Source organism: Chrysochloris asiatica, unplaced genomic scaffold (assembly GCF_000296735.1).
Source record: "Chrysochloris asiatica unplaced genomic scaffold, ChrAsi1.0 scaffold00117, whole genome shotgun sequence".
In the NCBI taxonomy this organism is placed as follows: domain Eukaryota; kingdom Metazoa; phylum Chordata; class Mammalia; order Afrosoricida; family Chrysochloridae; genus Chrysochloris; species Chrysochloris asiatica.
Genome location: NW_006408635.1, coordinates 10,729,979 through 10,754,068, shown reverse-complemented (window position 1 = coordinate 10,754,068; position 24,090 = coordinate 10,729,979). Strand labels below are relative to the sequence as shown.

Below are 24,090 nucleotides of genomic sequence, written 5' to 3'. Positions count from 1 at the left end.
CCGAGGAGCAGCTGGTGAGCTTGAACCCCCAACCTTGAAATTCAAACAGCTTTGCAGACTGGCGCACTAACCCACAGCGCCACACCAGGACTCCTTTAACCTCAAGAAATCTATCGTTCTGAAACACGTTTCAAATGACCATGCCAAATTACAATCTCGTCTCTGAACAGATGCAGATGTCTCCAGTCTGTCTGTATGCCGACCGCCTGTAGTCCGTCCCTCCTCCCCCCACCGCCCACCAGCTAGCTGCTCAAAACCAGGCCTGGGGCAGTTCCATGGGCAAAACCACTAGTCTATTCTACAGGGCCTTCCCGAGTCTGCTGTTACGTTCTTGTTCAGGGGGTCTTCCCTGAGTGATTCTGCCTATACAGAGACGCCTGCAAGGTCTACGTATTACTGGCACCTGGGTGTCTAGCAGTATTTCTGTGCTATCCCCACAATGCACAGGATGGCCCCCACCACACAGACAGGGTGGCCTGAACAGTCAGAAGCATGGAGTTTGAGGGACCCTGCCCTTGTTCAAGCTTTCCTCGCCCTGCTCAAGGCAGCCACGCCTCAACACAAATGGGCACGTGATCACCATCATGCAACGCTCTACAAGGTGCTACCAAAATTCGCTCTCGAAAGCCAACCCTCCTTTAGAAATTTTGGACAATCTTCAACCACTTCCCAATGTTTCCAAAAGAAACTCCAGCCTCTCCCCACAAGCTGAGTCTTGTTCTCCGTATGTGACCAGCCTCATCTCCTCCATTTTTTGATGCAGCCAAATCAGACGCTGCTGCACAGTGAGCATGCCCGAACCTGGCGCCTCAGACACAGCGGCTCATTGGTCCTTTCTTCTGTTCCTGCCCAATGTGTCTCTTCTGAGCTCCTCCCGGGAGCCATTCCCAGCTGCTACCCAAACCACTGCTATGGAGCAGACACAGAAGACTCACACCACCTTTCTCCTGAGGAGCAGCTGGTGGGTCTGGACCTCTGACCCTTCAATTACCAGCCAAGCACTTCATCAGAGGTTCTAATGTCGCCTCCTCTGTACTTTGGTGGAACTGTCCAGGTCATCAGGACTACAAACTCCTTCAGCAGAAGTACACTGGCATCAACAACTCACATTATTGTGCATTCTACCCAGAGTTTACGGATTCAAACAAAAAATTAAACCAAGTCCCGGCCCTTGAGGGAGAGAGATCTTTAGTTAGTATTTAGTTGAAAAAGTCAAATCCAATTGATGAAGAAAACCAAATGTTTCTCAAACAACTTACAATGTCAGGAAGTGCTTCTTTAAGAAGCCATGCTGTACTATTAAGCAACGCTGAGGGAGAATGATGAATCTGGAAACCGTGAAGAACATGGACAGACCTGGAGGACATGATGCTGAGGAAAATGAGTTGTAAAGGGGCAAATGCTGTGTGAGCCCACTGCTGTAAAAGTCAAGGAGAAGGTTTGTCACTTAAAGAAAAATTCCATGGTGGCTACCACGGGTGGGAGGGAGGGCGAGTCTTGTCACTGGCTGGAGGGCAGATGTGTTACCTTGGGTGATAGGGAGGGCAAGACACAACAGAGGGAAGCTGAATGGGGGACACAGGGAGGAGAGACAAACACGACTCGCTGATGGACACAGAGGGGACTGCAATCACTGAAACAAAACCAAGAGTACGGCTTGTTGGATATAATAAAACTGTTGATCGGCTCTGTAAACCTTCACTCAATTCGTGCAAAAAAAAACACTAACTTTTTTATGAAAAAACCAGAATGAAGTCATGTGACTGTGGTGGCTGGAGGAAGGTGTGGATGAGAACAAGGGCAATCAAAGGAGACAGACCCTGGTGGACACAGAAGAAGGTGACAAGAAAGCCACACTTGGGCTTTAATACTTCAGAAGGCATCTGTGCCTGTCTCCACCTTGCTTCTAACACTCTAGTCAGCTTCGTGAATTCCCTGTTAAGTGAAAGAATAAGGAACTCTTCTTCATGATTACACATGATTGACATGGGACCCCCCTCAAGGAAGAAGAAACCTGGATTCGAAATAAAACCAAACACACTGTTACCACTGAGCAACTTCCAACTCTCAGTGACCCTTACAGGAAAGACAAGAACCACGACAGAGTGCTGGCGAGGATCAAAGCACACTGTCACAACTGTCTCTGAAGGAACGGCGGGTGGGTTTGAACGACTGACCTTTTGGTTGGCAGTGAAGCATTTTAAGCATCGCACCACCAGGGCTCCTACAAGGCCTAAGTTCCAATCTCAGCTTTGACCAAACCAGCCAGCCCACCATTATGCAGTCGTGCATTGGTTCTGTTTCTATCCCAATCCTACACTCCACGCACACGTGAGTGAGGTGGGATGGAGAAATACCTTGAGCTGCTGCAGAGCTTTGGCAATGACCAGCTGGCTGGACGTCTGCTCCTGGCGGAGGCTCAGGAGTCCTTCCATGGACTGCTGGAAGTTTTTCCTCTGGACCGTGAGATGGGCCGACTGCGTGACGACCAGCAAGAGATTGTCCACCTGAGAGTCAAACCACACACATGAGTCGACAAGACCCGTGTACTATCGGCCCTCTTTAGCTCAAGCCTGGTCCACAGTGTCCACCCAGGGGGACTACCAGGCCAGCAGCCAGCTGACCAGAAAGAAGATTTGCAGCAAAGCTATTTCATAGTGGAAAGAACCCCAGGAAACCACTGCTAGCAGCTGACCGCGACTCGCAAAGTGTCAGGATGAGAGCACTGGTCCATCTGCCCTCATGAGACGATTCAGTACCAGTCAGAAGCCCAGCATTAAGTCAGCCCACAAGCACTACTCGTGGAGCAGCAGTCAAGAGAGCAAACAAACTTGACCTACACCTATGGATGCAGCAGCTTAAAAGAGGGAATAAATCTTTACAGCAAGGATCATTGCCACCCCCTCTGTACACAGCGTTGACAGGAATGGGTAGCCAGCTTAGACATTGGCTACCCAAGATGGGGGGTTACAAAGGCACGAAGAGACTGGCTTACAAGCTTTCAAGAGGAAGCCTAGTTTCAGAGAGTACGGAGAAAGGTAGAATCTCCACTGAGTGGTTTCCAATCTGTATGGACGGGGCTGGTGAAAGGAGTTGGGGACAAGATTCTTACGGTTCAATAGTGAACAACTGCTATCAGGACTGATTTCGATTGCTGCAAACATAAAGGCAGATGTTTTGTGACACAAGGAGAGAGAGGAGTGGTTAATCTTGCAGTCCAGGAGCGGAGGACTCATGGAACCATCAAGGGAGAAGACTGGAGTGTGGGACCCTATCCAGAGAAGCAGTGATGATGTGGAAAGATGGAGCAGCTGGGGACTGGGGACTCAGGGAGGGAGAGGGGCTGTGTGGTATGCTGACAGTCAGGATCAGGCCTGAGGGGTGTGCCCTTTGACTGTTTGAATATTCCTGAATGCTTCGGTGTACATCAAAAAAAAACAAAAAACAAAAAAAACCCACAAAGGGAATAGAAGCAAATGCTATTGAATGATGATGCATGGAGGGAATTGTGATTATTTTAACTAAATGAAATACAGTAAGATAAATGTAAAGCTGATATTCTCCTATATAAACTATCACTCAATTCACAATAAAAACTTTTAAAAAAAGGAGCAAACAAAAGATTGCACTGGGTAAATCTACTGCACAAGACCTCTTAAAAGTGTTCAAGAGCAAAGACTTCACTGTGTACTCGAGTGTCCATGCGTGCACTGGAGCAGTATACCCAAGTGTGTGTGTGAGCACTGGGCGGTGTATCCAAGTGTGTGTGTGTTTGAGTACTGGGCGGTGTACTTGACTGTGCACATGCACTGGGCAGTGTCTGAGTGTGCATGCTCAGAAGCGGTGTACCTGAAAGTGAAGTGTGTGTGTGCATCAGAGCAGGGTACTCAACTGTGTGTGTGTGCACACTGGAGTGGTGTACCTGAGTATGTGCACGTGTACTGGGGTGGTGTATCTGAGTGTGTGTGTGTGTGTGTGTGTGCTGGAGCGGTGTACCCGAGTGTGTGTGAAATGGAGTGGTGTGTCTGAGGGCGGGTGCTATGGCGCAGTGTACCCAAGTGTGTGTGTGTGCACTGGGGCGGTATACTTGAGTGTGTGTGCACTGGACAGTGAACCTGAGTATATGTATGTGCACTGGGGCGGTGTACCTGAGTGTGTGTGCACAGGAACAGTGTGTGAGCTCAGAAATGCAGGGACTGAGAGTGGGAGCAGCTAAGGGTCGTGTGTGATATTTTGAGATCTGTGACGTGCTTAGGTCTAAGAATCATCAGGATCATTCCGGCAGTCTGCACTGCCCCCTGCTGAACACAGAGACGTGATCGCAGGGAAATTACAGAAGCTGCAGTGATGAGGACAGGGAGCAGGACGCTCTGACCTCGCAGTGGCCGTGGGGATGCAAGAAAGGGCCTCTGACATGGAACACTTAGGGCGGGACAAGGCAAGTGATGGTTCCAGAAGAGAGGAGAGATTGAACTGACGTCACAGTGTGGGTAAAGAACGGAGCGGATGGAGTGCCATCACTGAGGCAGGGACACACATGAGGAGCAGGTAGGTGGTCTGAGGTGCATGTAGACACGCCCATCCTGCCCTCCAGCTGAATGCAGGTCCTGTTAGGGAAGTAGGAGTCAGCTTTCACTAGTGATGAAAACTGGAGGTAGGGGAGGGCCATTTCTTCAGATGGTGGGATACAGACCTAACCCCAAGAAAACACAGAAATCAAATAGGTGGTTTGTCTCAAAAACTCCCAAATACTTTGACACACTTAGGGAACTTTTTGGAATATTTTTAATTAAGTATGCCAAGACGTACATTTGGCAAAAAAATACTTAAAACTCCAATGCAATTAAACTGCTCATTCAGATGCTAACGCTGCTTTTTTCCTGAAACTCCTTGGAAGGACTAGGTGTGGGAGCCCGAGTCCGGCTGTACCTGCATGTTCCTCAGGGTGTCCACAGTCTCCACTTGAGGTACGACTTTGACAGGCTGCTCCTCCCACTTGCCCCAGCCGTCCTCCAAGTCCTGGTCCCGGTCACTGTGTTTGGCCAGCAGTAGATAGACGTCTATCAGTATGTCGTCCGAGTCTTTGGAGCAGTCCTTGCCTGCAGCTGCATTGAGCAACTGTAAGATAATGCTCTTTTCCCCCGCAAGAGCATCTGGGACAAATAGCTGCAGGTTTTCTAACCCAGGAATCTGTATCTGGAAAGGAACGAGCCCAACATTCTAACCTGAGAAACATGAAACAATACAGAAATATGCACGCTCAAAGAAACAAGCTCAAAACATGCTGACCAACTAGGGGGGTTCTGGTTTCAGTCCGGGACAGTGATTAGGGTAATTGTGTCGTGTGACTTTGGTGAAATGCTGTGTCATGTCACAGGTTAATTTACATGACATTGTGGCTGCCTGACAGTTTTAAATGGGGCATTATCCTCAAGAGCTGTTAGTACATGGAAGCTTCAAAACGTTCCTGAAAAGATGGAATTAAAACAGAGTGGAATTTCTCCGTAAACTTTTTGAAGCCTCTTTGTATTGACCAATAATCTGAATTATAGGAGCAAGTGTTAAGTTTATAAAAAGGAAATTAAAGATGACATTTACCTTAACTGAAATAAACAACTGTACAATATTTTTAAGGTTGCAAGAAAAAAAAAAAACCTTTAATAAATGCTCTGTTATCGCTTCAAGGCTGACTTTACGCAGTAAAAAGCTACTCTTTCTTTAAGAGTCAAGGTTATGTCAAGAAGCAAGGAACGCATGTCAGAAGTCTCAGTCCACAGTACGGTGCACAACAGCTTGGCCATTTCTATTAACTGGGAGCACTGTGATGTCAAGGTGATCGTACCACCTCTAAGTCTACAAAATCTTTCAGCAGATAAAAGTTATTTTAAACAAAAAGCACATAGCAGTTAAGTAAGTTAAGGATAGCTGGAATTGGTCCATTTGAGAAAACTAAGCATTTATTTCTCTTTTTCATAAGTATACTGTCTCAGCCATTGTTTTCAATGATAGCTTCTTAATTCACAGGGCTTTGCTCTTTATTGTTGTTGTTAAGTGCCAGCGAGTCGGTTCTGACCCATAACGACCCTGTATAGGGTTTCCGAGGAGTGGCTGGTGAGCTTGAACCGCCGACCTTGCAGTCTGGCGCCTTAACCCACAGCACCACACCAAGACGCCTTAGTCTTAGGACCATTTCCCTAGGTCTGGATATGAGTAATGAATGCTACTCAAAAACCACTTACTTAGAGCTTCTACATTTTTTACAAAACGTTTCTCTTGTCCCATTTTTCTGCTCAGTAAAAACTTGTTCAAATGTGGATTTTTAACTTAGCCAGAAAAAGAAAAACAAATGATTTCTCTGCATCTCCACCTGTGGCCAAAGAAGATGCCTTCTGGAGCCAGGAGAAGGGAACACTTTCCAAAAGAGAAAAGCACGGACTGTATTTGGTACAACCTATGTAACAGCTCGCTACTAAAAGCAAAGGAGGACTTGGATCTCTCTCCAGCAGTAATTGTGGAGACACGATGGAAAGGGGTGGGGGACTGAGGGATGGAGATGGGGCCTGCTGGGAGCTGAGCCACTGCCCTCCCTCACATCTGTTCTTGCCGCTGCCTAGCTTTCTTGACAGTTTTTGTTGGAAGAAGATAAAACTCAAAGACGGTAAGGAGACCATCCCTAAAGCAGGGAGAGAAAAAGAGAGTCAGCCTAGAATTGAATACAGTGAAAACACCCGTCAACTATGAAGGCAAAAGAAAGAAGCTTAGGGAAAAAAGCTGAGAGGGCTCGTCACTACAAAACCTGAGAGGAAATCCTTGAGACAGAAGGGATCAAAGGAATAAAAAGCACTCAAAGTGGTACATTTATGGGTCAGTAGTATTTTTCCTGCTCATTTTAAAAGTTATTAAAAAAATGACTTCAGCAAGTTAGGCTTTACCTATCAAAACTGGGGGGCTATCGAGGCACAAAGTGTCTGGTTGACAAGGGGGCATGAGGGTGTTTAGTGTCAGAACGAGGGAGGTAAGATAGAATCCCCACTGAATAGTTCCCTCTTGTCCAGATGGGTCTGGTGATGAGAGGAATAGTGATGGGGATAGGATTTTATGATTCAAATGTGAGTAACTGTTATCAGGACTAATGGCAACTGTCACAAATGTAAATGTAGAAGAGGTGTACCTAAAAGGGGGAGCAGATAATCCACCATTTCAGGAACAGAGGCAAGGACCATCAGGAAGGACCAGCACAAGAGGAGTGAGAGATCCCAACCAGAAAAGTAGCAACAACAGAGATGGTGGCAGAGGCGATGGCAGAGAGACACAAAGCAGCAGGGGACTCTAAGCCTGTGGACTGAGAAAGGCAGTGTGCCTCTGGGCTGGAGGCTGGCTTGCAAAATGTACCCTTTGACATTTAAACAAATATCTAGTCACTGTGGTATGTGTACATCTTGAACAAGGAAATTCAAGTTGGAGGATCATCACTACCTGAATTCAAGTCTGAACACAGGCCGCGGTATTGGCTGACCTCTGACAGCTGATGTTGCTGTTAAGTGCTACCGAGTGAAATTGAAATTTCCTTTGACGTGCATCAGAAATGTACATGGACAGGCATTTTATAAAGTAAGAATAGTAAAATATTCTTCATAAAATGGTTGACAGGTCAATGTTTACTATAAATGTCTTCAACTTTTCTATACGCTTGATATTCTTTAACAGTTTTGGGGGAATGTGCTTCTGGTACCCAGATCAATGGCTGACTCTCAAAACCACTATTTAAAGCAAGAAAGAGAAAGCGACTAATAGCTGCCATCCAATCAACTCCAAGCCGGTACCGAGTCGACCTCAGCCGGGCCGGCAGCATCCGCACAGTTCCGCGTGGAGGCCACGCATCCAGTCCAGCTCACTGAGCGTCTCACTGGCCCTCCCTCGGCCTTGACTACACCCCACAAGATGGCCTCCTTCAGTGACTGACCCTCCTGAGTCAGACACAGCTTGGTTGTGCTCCATAAGGGTTTCTTCATTTAAATGCTTTTATTGTGAATTGAGTGATAGTTTACAGGGCAGAGCATCAGTTTTACACTCAACCAATCATATTTTGTTTCAATGCAATGATTACAATCCCTTCTATGAACGGTATTTTCCTGTATTCCCTCTTTAAAAAAAAAAAAAAATATATATATATATATATACACACACAGAAAATACATATTCCTTTAAATGACCAAAGGGTATTTTTTTTGCAAGTCAGCCTCCTGCCCACTGGCACACAGCCTTTCTCATTCTATGGGTCTAGAGTCCTCAGTGGCTCTATTTCTGCATCCCATTGCCTCTGCTTCCATGTCCAGTATCACTGCTTCTCTGGTTAGAAGTTGGACAGGGAAGACCATAGAAGAGCTGATTCACTTAAGTTATGGTGTTGGAGGAGAATATTGAAAAGTACCACGGGCTGCCAAAAGAACCAACAGATCTGTGTTGGAAGTAGTGCAGCCAGAGTGCTCCTTGGAAACCAAGATGGCCAGACTTACTTCGGCATACTGTCAGGAGGGACCAGTCCCTGAAGAGGGATATCATATTTGATAAAGTGGAGGGTCTGAGAAAAAGAGGAAGACCCCCAATGAGGTGGATTGGCACAGTGGCAGCAGGAATGGGCTGTAGTGTAGCAGCAATTGTGAGGATGGCACAGGACTGGGCGGTGCTTCATTCTGGGTCACCAAGAATCAGCACCTGCCTACAACAACAACCCTCACCCACTAGACAGCTGTCCTACCGGGAAACTTGTGTAGCAGGCAATCACTCTCTTATAAACCTTTCATGTCACTTAAAAGGAGGCCAAGCCAGTAAACAAGTATGATGACCAAGTGCTACAGAGCCAGAGAGTGACAGGAGGGAAAAACTGCATTAAGACCACGAATGGACAAGGAACTGTGGGTCAGTTCAGGAGTCTGTCTGCTGAAATGCTTTCACTACAGTACGATGAGATAAGTGACCAACTGAAAAAGCATTACATCTAAAACTGTAATCTCTAATGACTAGCAGCTAATGTTAGTGATCCCTTGACTCAATCCAAATATTATTCAAGAAATGGATGCTAAGGAATTTTCTCACAGTACTCAATCACAAATCACTTCAGTCCACTTAGCATACACTTCCAAAATTATATAAATATATGTTTGTTTCCAACAGGGAGGAAAAGTGGTATCACGCAGAGGGAACCAAGACTAAAGGAAGCGTATGGGATTTATATATAACTACTCATGCTGTAGGCTAAGCACTGGACTGCTAGTCACAATGCTGGCAAGTCAAACCCACCAGCTGCTCCTCGGAAACCCTACACAAACAAGGTCGCTTTGATTTGCAATCAACTTGACAGCACTTACCCCTACCAACACCACCTATAAGCAGCAGTGGAGGCTTGCTGGTAGAATTCTCGTCTTCCTTGTAGGGATTTCTAGTGTATTGTCCAGCCAACATACCTCATACAAAGCCACCAGCCACCCAACATTGGCCAGTGGCAGTAGGTTTCAGCAGAACTTCTAGACTAAGATGGACTAGGATGAAAGGCCTGCTGGCACGTTTCCAAAACCCAGCCACCGAAACTCCTACGGATCACAAAGGTTCCACTCTCCACTGATCTCGGGGATGACACAGGCAGGCCCAGGCCCAGGCCCAGGCCCAGGGTCACTGCACTGAATACAGGGTCCCCACGAATCGAGGCCCATCTCCTTGACAGCTAGCAGTATGAGTGAAAACTGAACAGTTCACATCCGACAGATCACATGAGCTCAGGTTTCTAATCCTGCATCTGTCTTTTGACTTTATTTTTGTGTTAAAATTTGACATGAAAGATCTTTTTTATCCATGTAATATTTACTTTTTCGTAAGGTGAGTAGTGTCTAATGCATCAATCATGTTCTTGAGACAGTCTCAAAATTCAAGTGGATATGTCCAATGTACAGATAGGTTCAGGGTAGACTCCTGGTGTGGCACTGGGGGTTAATGCGCTGGACTGCAAAGTCACTTTGAACCACGTTGGCAGTTTAAACTAACTGCTCTTCAGAAAGCCTATATAGGATCTCGTCATGAGTCTGAAGCCACCTTGATGGCGTGTAACAACAATATGCGTAACTAACTTAATAAAATAAGTAAGTAAAAGTCAACTTCTGATGATTTTTCTGCATTCTTCAAACACGTGGGTACAGTCAAGACAGAGAAAGTCTCATTGTCTCACTGTGGATCTGAGAGAGAGGCTTATCGATGGATCAGTGCATGGTCTGCAAAGATAACACATTTAGCATCTGGAGCTGTAAGGACGTAAAGTAAGTAAGCAAACCACAGCACCTGACACAGTTACCTTCACATACTGCTTGGACCTCAGCACACCCAGCAGGTCACTCGCAGGGGCCGACAGCGTGAACTCGGCGGCTATCTCCAAGTCCTAGGGCCACAGTAAGGGTTAGCTTTTAAAACGTAAAGTGAGAAACAGAGATGAAGGTCAATCAGCATCACCAGGACTACGAGCTTACCTTCCGTAGCATCTTAGCAAACCCCAGTGCCTTCGAGGCCCTCTCTCTGGCTTCATGGAAGAGCTCCTTCAGTGCCCGGCTGATCTCTATAACAGAGCGCCTGGGAAGCAGAGGGGAAGCTAGTTAGGATCCAGCACAGCATAGCCCAGATCACCAGAGTTCACCATCAAGAGGAAGCAAACTCCCCATCCCTAACTGAGAAAGTGAAGGCCGGAACATTCAGACGCTTGCACCTCACAGTCTTCTAGAAAACACTGTGTTCTTTACGCATAAGTGGGGCGCGTTCAATAACCTTCATATAACAGTAAATCCAATTTTCTAAAGATCTTATTCCAAATTTTTGTCATATGAGGTAACTCCTGACTCCCATCTCATAATCCAATTACAAAAGCATATACAATGGAGCATCAAAAACTTCATGGAAAAACAGAACTTTCTGAAGACCCATCAGATACAGTGTGTGTGCGTAAATCTTTAGTAGCTGGCTCTCCAAAACTATTGTCTTGTGTGGGGCTTGCCAATTCTTGTGGTATAAGCGTTCCCACCGTAGCTGACTGCATGGCACCAGGATGACATCATCACTGAGCACCTCCCAGTGCCAGCACATGCCTGTGATACGCATCCACGCTTCAGACCCACTCCTGGTAAACAGCCAATCAGAGCATCGCGAGAGCCAACCTCTAGTTTGTCATCTTAGTACTGAAATTCCAATTTGAATATTGAATTTGCCACGTGAGTTCTCGAAAACAAGCTCCCAGGTGAGGCACCATAAGAGAGCCCTGGCTATCTAGACTCCAGCTGTCCTCAGAGACAAAGGCTTTTCAGGAAAGAACGCATTTCGGCTCTGGAGCAGTCAGGCCCACCTGAGCCTCGGCCAAAAGTAAATGACATGGCATTGCTGATAAATGGCGATACAAAGGTGCCATGGCTGAGACGTTTGCCACAAAACCAGCAGCTGCACATGGCTCGCCCTCAGTGCTGTCTGCTTCGAGCTGGAGGAAACACAACAACTGAATGAGCCGTGGCTTCAGGTACTCATGCCTGAATCTAGCAGGAGGGAGAAGCCTTAGCTTAATGATACGACTAAACATCATTAAACATGTTAGTGGGCTGGTGGTGGTGGTTATTAAGTGCCGCTGAGTCGGTTCCAACTGCAGCCCTGTATAGGGTTTCCGAGACTATAAATCTCTGCGGGAGCAGAAAGCCTCATCTTTTCTCCCTGAGTATTTGGGGGGCTTGAACTTCCGACCTGATGGTTCACAGTTCAGTACTTATCCTACAGAGCCACTGTGCTCCCATTGGACTGGTTACTGTTATTGTTGTTAAGTGCGATCGAGTCGGTTCCGACCCATAGCAACCCTGTATAGAGTTTCCGGTGAGCTTGAATAGTCGACCTTGTGGTTCAAACCGACTTTGCAGTCCAGCGCATTAACCCACAGTGCCACACCAGGACTTGTGAGGGCTGGTAAGGGGGTTGTTAATGGACAGAAAATGTTTATAAAGACCAACCCCAAGTCTGCTGCCATGGAGTTGACTGTGGCTCACAATGGCCCTAGGGTCACAGAGCTCCCCAGCTGGGCTTCTGAGGCGGATTGCCTCAGCTTCCTCTGTGCTGCAGCTCTAGGTCTGCTCACCCGCCTTTTGGTTCGCAGTCCCCCCACTGCACCACTAGGGCAACTCATGGGCCGACAAGATAGAGTAAGGAAGGTCCTTTAGGAATAGAACACAGCTGGGCCTGGACAGGGCTCACGTCTAAAGGACCCCTTCCCAGGCATGGACCCGTCAGAACAGTCAGAATGGAGGGAAAGAAAGGGCAGCTTCCTTCCCCACCTTATCTCGTCGGAAGCACTGCTGTCATCAGCGCTGGTCCAGAACTCAGCACAGCTCTCCTGTAAGCCAAATTCCAGGAAACTGCCTGTAGACTTCAGCAGCATCCCTGCAATGTCACTACGGAGACAAAAACAAGGAGGATCAAACACAGGAAACAGACTGTTCCCGCCTCTGCTGATCTCGGAATGCGACATGGATAGGCTCAGCTTTGCGCCCCGATTCCCTTCTAGTTGAAAATTGTAATGAGTGTGAAGGAGAAAGCTCCGTTATCTATCTCCCATTGTTCAAGTTTCAGCTTTTCACTACAATCCTCAAAACTCTTAAATTCATAGTAATGATGTAGTTGTTGCACAAATATTACCTCCAACTAAAAGACCAAAATGTCATTAAATGACCTCAAATGTAAATACAACAATAAGCTTTTTAGAACCTCACTAAACCAAACTGTAACATAGGAAAACGCAGTGAAGTCCTTAAATGCAATGCTTTTAAAAATTCCCCAAGTAATCAATGATCATAGCTAACTGACAGGAAATAGTCGACATGGCTGACATTTCCTGTTACATACATAATCTAAGCACCAATGTAAAAATGTACATCCAAGTGGACCAAATAAACCCAAATGTTCTTGATTCTGTGCTGGTCAGTCACCTCTGACCCATAGCAACCCTGTATAGGGTTTCTGAGGCTGCGTATCTTTGTGGGAGCAGAAAGCCTCATCTTCCTTCCCTGGAGTGACTAGTGGATTTGAACTGCCGAACATGCCCAGTGCTTGTTCTACAAGCCACCACGCTCCCAAATCAAAATGAGAGAAGCCTCCTCAGATGCTTAGGGAGCCATAGGATGTTCAAGGTCAGGACTGTACTTTAGTCTAAAAGAACAGACAAATGACAAGCAAGGCCAGCTCTGAAGAAAGGAAGTGCTAGGCGCCTTGTCCAAGGAGAAGGGCCCGAGTGGGGTTAGTCCCAGCCTGGTCCCACGGACAGGAAGCACTGTACCAGGCAAAGTAGTAATATGCACAGGGAGGTGTCAAGAGGAGGATGGGGCAGTGGTGGGTGGAGGGGAGGTGACAGAAGAAGGATGGGGTCCAGGACAGTCCAAGATGACTAAACAGGAAGGAATGGAAGGCATGAAACACTCCAGCTACCACGTAGCTCCCGAAGTGCTGGACAAAGACTGGGAAGTCAGTTGGAGCCACTTTTGGATGGTCTTGAATGTTGTTTTTATTTGTTTGATCTTAATTTGGTATACAAAGTGGGCTTGAAAATTTCAGAGTGAAGAGTGATCAGTTTAGAAACATGTTTTAAGAAGAGCAGAATACAAGAAGATACAGGTTGAACTTAATCAACAAATATTTGGGTTATTATCTACTTAAGTTATCGTCTACCTATTATCCACTAAGTAGCAGCGAACAACAGAAATAAAAATCCCTCCGGTGAGTGGAGAAAGTCAGTCAGTAAAATGAAAGATCAGCTCATATTTCACATCCTGAGTGCTCAAGGGAAGAATAAAGCAGGGGACTGAGTCAGGGAGGCAGCATCTGCACGTAAGGACCTCTGTTTCAGGTATTCTGAGAGGTGCGATCTGGACAAAGACCTGAGGGAGGTCAGGAAACACACTGTGACAATAGCTAGGAGGAGAGTGGTTCAGGTAGAGGCCAACAGCCTGCAGCAGGAAGCCACAGGGACAGTAGCGGAGGATGCGGGTGGTGGCAGAGATGGGATGAAGATAAACCGAGGCGGCCGTGTATGTTCAGGCACGCCTGCATCTGTTGAGTGAGAAGGAAGGTTTGGAGCACACTGAGTGTGAGGAGCATCTTAGCAGAGCGGGGGTGAGGAATGCTGCAGCACTGAGGGTGACAAAGGACAAGCAAGGAACAGTGGTGACATGAGGTGGCATGAGAGGCCAGACTTGGGATGATGCTTCCTGAGGAACCCGAAGTGTGTAAGAGAAAGATGCAACACTGATTTAAGCAGGGGAGCAGTGGAGGAAGGGCAGCCGTCTCGGAGTGGTGAAGAAGAGCAGAAGTAAAGACCCACTAAGGGGCAGTGAGACAGATCAGAGGACTTTTCGGAAGGAGGAGCACAAAGGCCAAGGCCATGGGTCCAAGGAAACTGCAGGAAGTGAGGGTCTGCACTAAAGACAAGCCAAAGCTAGAGAGAGAGAGAGATGGACGGGAAAAAGGCTGGAGTGAAATTTCACAGCATGCACTTGTGTGTAACAGTAAACAATGTCCTCTTGTTTCTGTTGTTGTTATTTGATCTCTTCAATAAAGCTTCACAGGCTGGGAACAGAAAACACAAACAGAAAGAAGTGTCAGAAAAGAGAAACTTGGGATGATGCAGGTGGGGAAGGATTTTGAGGGTGGAGAAGTGCATCATTTTAAAAGGCTGCTTACAGTAATCCGGCCAAGGAGACTGGGGGTCGTGGTCAGGACAGGGACAGTTCTCAGAGGAGAGCAAGTGTACTGATACTGCTCCACACAAGGATGCACGAGACATAAGACAGAACAGGCAACCGGTTAGGGCCAGAAAAGTGCATGTGAACTGCTGAGCTAGTGACTACGGATAGGGCAGAGAGAGCTGGAGCTGAGGACCACGAGGCTCTGAAGGCAGAAGAGTGCTCCACGTGCACGCTGAGCCCTACTAACGCATGTGAAGAGCGGACGGAGACAATGTGAGCGGGCCATTAGAGACCTCATCAGAGGAGAAAAGCAAGAAAATGACTCCGGAGGAGAGTGAGAGTGAGGGAAGGCAGAACCAGCAGAGCTGAGCATCCACAGCCCAGGAGACGTCTGACCCTCACTCAGAGCCAGTCTATCAGAGGGAGGGGAAGGGAACCACCAAGGACCTGGGGCCGTCCTGGGAGCTTAACATCGACTTTTCTAGCAGCTCAGGCCAAGACCTCTCCCTTCCCAGGCTAACATTTCTAAAACATCACCTCACAGAGCCCATGACGAGTCCCCATGCAGCTCTCGTCTTTCCTTCAGAGGATGTGGGTTCTCCCCCACTGGAAATCTGCCCAACAGAGTGATTCTAACCCAACCCAGGGTGATTAAACCAACACTGACTCTCAGTGAGTCCTAGCGATCCCCATGAAACAGGGTGACTCTGCGTCTGGGCTTTTCACCTCACACTAGTGAGACTCAGGTGGACTGTGTGTGTGTGTGTTTGGGGAACAGTCCGCAGCACTCTATCCTAGCAGCACACCTGACCTGGACCCGCTAGGTGCCAATAACACCCTCCCGACACGTCTCCTGAAACTGCCCATGTCCCCCAAGAGAAACCCCCACTGGTTGAGAACGACTTCTCTTAAGGGTAACAGCTGGGTAAGAGGCACACACCAGAACTGACGGACTGCAATTTCCACGCACTTAAGTACACAGACGACAACTGTGAGCAACAGGTGAGTGGGAGCAATCGGAGCAAGACCATGTCATATTCAGAAGCTCAGGGACTCCTACCAGAAAAGCTTCCCAGCCTGAGCTTCGCCTCCCCGTATGTAATGAGTTATTTCTTTGGTGAAATTCCATTCTTCCTCCAACAGGTTTTTTAAACTATGGGATGCTTGAGGTAATTGCTGCAGCATTTGGATCCAGCTTCTCATGTAATCAAAATACACCTTAAATACAAAAACATAAAAGGAGACATTGGAAATGAGAATTCATCAACTCAAACTTTCCCTTACGTTAGTGGGAAAGCGACTGCAGTCCCGGAGGTGCTAACACCACTGTTCTCTCCGCCTCACCTGGAGTTCCAGTCCTCCGATTTCTTTCCCAGGCCTCCTACTGCCTCACTTTTCAGTTGTCTCCCATCAGCAGTACTCCTGTGAGGATGCTAACTCCCCATCACCATCCCCCAAGGCACCTCACCTACCAGGCAACCCCAAAGTGCATTCCCCACACCCATATTCATGAAACAAGGGCCACTAGACAGTCACGTGGCCGGGAGCAATGGTTGTTCTAGAGTTCTCACCATAAATCACAGGGCTGACCACATTTCTGGTCTCGATATCTTCAACTGAAACCCTTGTAGATCCATGGCCGGGCTATGGGTCGAGGCTGAGTTGCTCGGCTCTAGGATGCACTACCCCACAAGTGAACAATGAACCCCAACAAGGGGTTCCAACATTTCTAATCTAAACACAATGGGTTGAAACATCAGGGGGCTTTCAGAGAATCCGTGTCACCTGATCTGAGAGGAGACGAATCGGGTGAGAGACCCTGCCCCCCTCTGCCAGCTCACCATCAGCATCTTGTGCAGGTCCTCCTCGAAGGCATCCATGTTGCAGTCCGTCTGCTCCAGGCCGTCGAGCAGCTGATGTAGCATGAACTGGTAGTACTGCTTCATCAGAAGGCCGCCCTTCAGTACCTCCTTACACTCTCGCACCAGCTACAGGACAACAGCCGTGAGTTCTGTGACCATACAAGCGTAACCAAACAGGACGCATCCCCACTGACCACTCAGTAACAGGGAACCTGGCCTCTGAAAGCCCAAACTATTCCAGATCCTTCATCAGTTCATTTCAGACAAATATCTCCGTAGGTTCAACAGAGCAAGAGCACACAGTGAAAAGAAAAAAATGAATACAAAGAGAGAATACCACATAGGCTAATGATGATCTGTTAAATATACTCTTAGACACATATTTAAACACAAAGCCAATTCCACAGAAGAAAATCTAATTTTCTACTAATTTATATTATAAGACAAGAGCTACTACAGAAAAAGAGGTGTTTTTTTTTTTTTTTAAACTAAAAGTATCATGAAACAAGCACTCCACTATACACAGGCTCCACAGAGCATGGATGACCACAGGGACTTAGTATGAAGACGCTGTAGAAAACTGACAGCTGCACTGCTGAGAAAAAGGTCAGGGAAGTTGTCGTGGAGCTTTTCCCATCGTGACAATGAGCCTGCTAGTTCTCTGAGGGGAGCAAGGGCTGCTCTATGAGACTTTGACTGGGAACTTTACCCCATGCACCCTACAGTCCTGACCTTGCTGTCTTGGGACTTCTTTTTGTTACCCAAATCCAAAGAACATTGAAAAGGAACATGATTTGAATTCCTCAAAGTTGCGTAAAATGCCTTTTGGCTGTGATGTAAATCAAAAAGCAGCTAATTCTTTGGGGAAGGGTAGCTGTTCTTGTTCAGGTACGTAGCGAGCCTATGTACAGTAGAACCAAACACTGCCTGGTCTGACACCATCTCCACAACTGTGACCATGCCATTTCGTGCTCTCCTCATTGTCACTGACTCTCCACTTTTCCAAACACAATGTCTTCTAGGAGCTAGTCCCTCCTGACAACATGCCCAAAGTACAAGAGACAAAGTCTCACCATCCTCCCTGCTAAGGAGAATTCTGGATGTGCTTCTTCCAAAGCAGATGTTTGTTTTTTTGGCAATCTATAACTCTTCAATATTCTTCACTTACACAATAATTCAAATGCATCAATTTTTCTAGTCTTCCTTACTATCTGCCCAACTTTCACACACATATGTTGTTGCTGTTGGTAAGTGTTATCAAGTCAAGTCTGACTCACAGTGACTCTGTATAGGGTTTCCAAGGAGCAAGCAGCTGGTGAGTTTGAACCAACTGAAAATACCTTAGTCCTCAAGCTGACACCTATGCTCTTGAACCCTTTAAAAAGGTCTTTGCCTAATGGAATACTTTGCTTGATTTCTTGACTGCTGTTTCAATGAGCACTGATTGTGGATCCAAGCAAAGTGAAGTCTTTGACAACTTCAATTTGTCTCCATTTATCATGATGGTATTTATTGTTCTAGTGGTAAGGATGTTTGTTTTTATGTCAAGGTACAACCAACCCATACTGAAGGCTGTGGTCTTTGAGCTTCATCAATAAGTAATTTAAGTTCCTTTCACATTCAGAAAGCAGAACACAACTTGTTAATGAGCCTTCCTCCAATCCTGATGCCACATTCTTCTTCATACAATCCAGCTCCTCGAATTAGCTGTTCAGCACACAGATTGATTAAGTATGGTGGAAGAACACAATCCTGGTGCACACCTTTCCCGAATTTAAACCATGACGTATGTCCTTGCTCTTCACTGCCTCTTGGTCTATGTGCAGGTTTCTAATGAGCACAATGAAGCATTCTGGAATACCCGTTCTTCGCATTATACAAAATTTGTTATGATCCAGGCAGTTGAACATACCTTTGCTCAGTCAATAAAGTGCATCAACATCTTTCTGGTTTTCTCTGCTTTCAACCAAGATTCATCTGGCATCTGCAATAATATCCCTAGTTCTGCATCGTCTTCTGAACCTGGCTTGCATCTCTTGCAGCTAGCTGTGTTGATGTACTCCTGCAACTGTTTTAGAATTATCTTCAGCAAAATTTTAATTGCATGTGATGTCAATGATACTGTGAGATGATTTCCACATTTTCTTGGGTCAGCTGGCCACGCAGCCATCTTCCAAATTTCTTGACAAGGATGAGCAAGCACCTCCAGTGCTGTTTGTTGAAAGATTTCAATTTGTACTCTGTCAATTCCTGGAGCCTTGACTTTTGCCTTCTATTTCGTCCACAGAGTCCCTCAATTTTCTCTTCAGCCCTTTCTTCTTGAGAAATGCTGAGTAAGCTCTTCCCCCTTGGTTTCCAACCTCCAGGTCTTTGCACATTTTATTAAAATACTTGACTGTACCTTCTGAAGATGCTCCTTCAAATGTTCTTTCAGCTCTTCTCCTTCATCATTTCTTCCAGTGGCTTTAGCCTCTCAACGTTCAAGAGCAAGTTTCTCAGAGTCTCTTCTGACATTCTCTTTGGTCTTACTTTCCTATCTTTTTAATGTTCTTTTGTTTTTTTTCATGGGTGACATTTTTGAAGTCATCCTATAAGTCATCTGGTCATTAATCATTAGTGCCTAACGTATTCAATCTGTTTTCAGGGGTAAGACAGACTCCAGGTCCTATTTTGGCTCTTGTGGCCTTGTTTTCATTTTCTCCAGCATCAGCCGGAATTTGCATATGAGCATCTGATGGCCCTGGCCTTGTTTTGCTGATGGTCTGAGCTTCTCCACCATCTCTTCTCACAGTTGTAGTCAATTTGAATCCTGTGTGTTCCATCTAGTCAGGTCCAGGAGGATAGTTGCCATTTATGTTGTTTTAAAAAGGAATTGGCATGAATAAGTCATTTATTCATGTTCTTTGTTGTTGTTATTCTTAAGTGCCGTCCAGTCGATTCCAACCCATAGTGACCCTGTATAGGGTTTCCAAGGAGCAGCTGGTGTGCTTGAACCGCCAATCTTGCAGTTCAAGCGACTTTGCAGTGTGACATTAGGCCACAGCACCACACCAGGACTCTGTTGTTGTTGTTGTTGTTGTTAGGTGTCATCAAATCAGTTCTGATTCAAAGCAACCTCTGTATAAGGTTTCCAAGGCTGTAAATCTAAATGGAAGCAGAAGACCTCAGTTTTCTTCTGCAGAGCAGCTGGTGGGCTTGAACCTCAGACTTGTGGTTAAGCAGTTCAGTGCTTATCCTACAGAGCCACATTGGTCTTGCAAATTTTTATCATGTGATCTCCGGCATAGTTTCCATCACCACCTTTTCCATTCCCGTCATCAGTAATTATCAATGCATCTTGACTGCATGTTTGTTGATCCAATTTCAGACTGAAGAAGCTGGTAGAAGTTCTCAATTGTTGTCGTCACTGGATTTCGTGGTTGGTGCACAGATTTAAATGACAATGATATTTATTAGTCCTCCTTATAGGTGTATGAAGTTTATCCTATCACAGATAGCACTGTACTTAATCTTGAAATATTCTTTTTGATGATGAAGACTATGCCATTCTTCCTTAATTTGTCATTCCTGGCGTAGTGAACCCTATGATTGTCTGATTCAAATGGCCAATACCAGTCCATTTCAGCTCCCTCATGCCTACCATATAAATCTTTATACTCCCAATTTCCTAGATTCATTCTTCGTACATTCCACATCCCAACTATTAATGGATGTCTGAAGCTGTTTCTCCTCATTTTCAGTTGTGCCCCATCAGCAAATGAAGGTCTAAGAGCTTTGCTCTATCCACATCATCTTACTTTGGGGGGGGGGGGTGCAGTTCTTTCCCAGCCCCACTTTGAAGGCTTTGCAGCCTGAGGGGCTCACCTTCTGGCCCTGTATCCGACAGGGCTCCACTGTTATTCATTAGGGTTTTTCAGTGGTGACACCATCACAAGTAGTCTCAGTCTGGGCGCTCTGCTGACAGCTTGCCCACCATAGGTGTTCTGTTTAAAGTATCAGCGGCAAAGCTACCAGCATCACAGCGACATGCAAGCCAGCACAGAGTGACAGAGTGACAGAGTGACAGAGTGACACAGTGACAGTGTGTGATGAGGAAAGGGCTGGAGAGAAGGCACCACCACCTTCACATGTGTATACACCTTGATGGCAGACATGCTGAGGAAGAGTGGCTTCACATTTTGATACTTTAGTTTTCACAGACCTTTCTGTGAGTTTGCAGCAATACTGTTCGCCGTACCCTTCCTTGTATATTTGCTTTTGCATAACCCAAAGAGGACAAAAAATGGGGAACTTAAACTGCATCTCTTATGAATGAAATTTAAGCTTTCAGTATCCAGAAATTACACAGAAGGGGCGGATCTCTCTATATTTGCAGACCAAGGAAGCAGATGACAGGAAGGCAGGATTGCAATCTGGTTTGAGGACTACATGTAAAGAACATGTCAAATTACCTTAAAAAGAACAGCTTGAAAATACTAACATATACTCATTTTTCATGATTTGCAAAAACTAGAAAACAAATCCTCACAACATAGTTTAGTAGATTTTGAGATAGTATAATAATTGTGAAAATTTCTAAACAGCGTTTGAAACAAACCTGCTTAATACTCAAGAGGGAAGGCTCCCCAGCAGGCCTCTGCTCCAGTCGTAACTTCAGACACTCATGGATCACATTGAGTAGGACCCGGCAGAGAACTAGGAAGGCGGGTTCGAATGACGGCAGGTCCATGGAGTTCAGTTCCTCCCACGAGACAGCACTGCCCTTCTGCTCACAGGAAGAGGGTGCGCTGGGCAACTGGATATAGTCTGAGCCCCACATGGGATCCGGAAATTCTAAAACCTGCCACAGAAAGTATACCGACAGACTACGTTATAATGTGGATAGGAGGCTGTCCAAAGCTGTGGTTCTGAACTACTATTCTCTATGATTTGCTGACAAAAGTGACAGAATTCTAATTCTACAGGACAAATCAGCTTTATATAATAATTCAACATTTTCAATAGACACCCCAAAGTTCTAAAAGTATTAGAAAATCATAATGAGAACTAAAATTAAATTAGAATATTTTATTGAAAAGTTATTATTAAAAATAAAATCAAATCAAGCTCATCTTAGTATTTTTCATCATAATGTAAATAACATGAACACTTTACTTTTAAGTTTATATAAAGTGTTATAAAGTCCTGGTGTGGTGCTGTACAATAAGCAATGGACTGCTAACCACAAGGTTGGAGGTTCAAATCCACCCGCCCCTCCTTGGAAACCCTATAAAGGGTCGTTATGAGTCAAAATTGACTCAGCATACATTATTATCCCTAATATCGCTAAAGTAAGGAAATAGAACTATGAGTCGGAAGCGACTCCACAGCACATAACCACCACCACTCAGATTGGAGAAAAGATGAAAAAACAAGGTAGTGATGTTGGTTAAGTACTGTCAAGTTGGTTTCTACTCACAGCGACTCTGTACAGGAATAGCTGGTGGGTTTGAACCACCACCTTGCAGTTTGCAGTCCAGTGCTTATCCTACACCACCACAGTAATTGCATGCCCTAAATTACCATTTATGTGAACATAAAGACTAGCAGGTTCACCCATGCGTTCTCCTTAGGTCCTGAGTCATGAAACTGACCTGACTGTACGGTATCACCTCCAATAGCGGTTCTTTCACCTTTCCTGTCAGTCTGCTGTCACCCACTCAGTTACCCCCATTAGATCCTTCTATCTTTCCCACACTCTGGTAGCGAAGTGATTACGAACCGGGCTGCTAACCTCAAGGCCAGCAGTTTGAAACTACCAGCTGTTCCAGGGGAGAAAGATGTGGTTTTCGGGAAAAAACCCTACACAGTGTCGCTACGAGTTGGAACCGCCTCCACGGCACCCCATCACCATCTTTCCCAGAAAATAGGGGAGCTCACACTTGCCCACTATTGTGAAGCCTTCTAGCAGCACCACCCTGAACTCACTCACACACCTTGTCTTCTCCTTTCACTAGGACTAGGCCACGTTGGAGGCAACTGAGCCTTCTTCAATGTGCTCTCCACAGAGTAGGCAGCGTTCATTTCAAAACACAGATCACCTAAGTCTGGGAAAGCCTTGGGAGAATACTGGAGAAAAGGGGCTTAGACTGTGGCCGCTGAGGATGGTACAGCTTCCAGACTGTCCCTGCAGTATGCATGTCCATTGCCCTCCCCACCTGGCCCGAACTTCCCTCTGAGTGAGCCTAGCTGTTGGAGGCCTCCCTCAGCATCAGCCACAGGAGTACTGTCTGCTCTCCTCCATCAGTTCTCGGCAACCTACGGCTGGCAGCTGTTCCCACATTACCCTCCCGTCCTACACTGCTCTTCACCAGCATCCACTCCTTGACATCACAGGGCTCATACTTGGTAATCACTTGTTCATTCTGAGTTTCACGTCTCCCCATCCTGCTCACCACAACCACTTCCCACTGTTGTTCAGTGCGGACGGCCACATGTTTGCTGAGTGAATTCATGAGTGATACCCTCACCTAAGGGAGTCCTGGTGTGGCGCTGTGGGTTAATGCGCCAGACTGCAAAGCCGTTTGAACTGCAAAGTTGGTAGTTCAAGCTTACTAGCTGCTTCCCGGGTCGCTATGGGTGGGAATCGACTCGATGGCACTTCCTCCTTGCAGCGTTCCGCAGGCTCTGGCACCACAACTGGCCACCACTTCTCTGTCTTGGCTCACCCTGCTCCCCATCTAGACATGTTCCTCTCTTCATTCTTCAACGTCAAGGTCCCCGGGATCCTTCCTAGGACTCTGGCTTCACCTCCATAAGGCGTGTTGAGAGCCCTGTGTGCTTTCTGACTTTCAGTGTAGTTAGAGATGATGTGTTTTCATGGGAAAAAGTCAGGGACTCCCAAATAAGAAGACTTTCAAGTCACTTAATTTGCTATGTGATTCTGAAAACATTACTTGGTCTCTCAGGCTTGGATTCTTCATTTAAAAAATAGGCCAGCCTGCCTCCCAACACTGTTATTATAAAGATAAATCAAAATGTGGACCTAAAAAAAGTGCTTTCAAAACATATTATTTATTTGTAAAATTGTTGCTATTAACATGTCTGTCTCTACCACTAGATCATTAGTTGTTTAAGAGAAAATACAGGTAACTTTACCTTAGGTGAGACTTGAGCTGTCCCCATGCCAGCACAATCAGAACACCATATAGTTACACTGTGTCCCTGCACTGTACCGTGTCTGAGCTTGCACAAGGCCCTCTGTGGGGCCTCCAGTCTCTGCACAGATAGGACACACATACAGGCTTTCAACCAGACTACCGCTCAAAGCCACCACTTGTCTGTCAGTTTGTCATACTAGCCAGTTGTGGCTTAAGAGTTGCTGTGATTCTGGAAGCTATGCCACTGGTATTTTAAATACCAGCAGGGTCACCCATGGTGGACAGGTTTCAGATGAGCTTCCAGATGAAGACAGACTAGGAAGAAGGAGTGACAAACTACTT

At 46.2% G+C, this 24,090-nt stretch overlaps 1 protein-coding gene across 1 annotated transcript in view; it reads right to left on the bottom strand.

Annotated features, from left to right (window-relative positions):
- MAP3K4 (mitogen-activated protein kinase kinase kinase 4) overlaps positions 1-24,090 on the bottom strand; it is a 206,409-nt gene that overhangs the window by 70,203 nt on the left and 112,116 nt on the right. Inside the window, 8 exon segments of the mRNA XM_006868489.1 lie at positions 2,358-2,507; positions 4,930-5,196; positions 10,343-10,426; positions 10,515-10,614; positions 12,345-12,461; positions 15,808-15,965; positions 16,589-16,735; positions 21,207-21,449. Of these exon segments, the coding sequence (XP_006868551.1) occupies positions 2,358-2,507; positions 4,930-5,196; positions 10,343-10,426; positions 10,515-10,614; positions 12,345-12,461; positions 15,808-15,965; positions 16,589-16,735; positions 21,207-21,449 (1,266 nt within the window).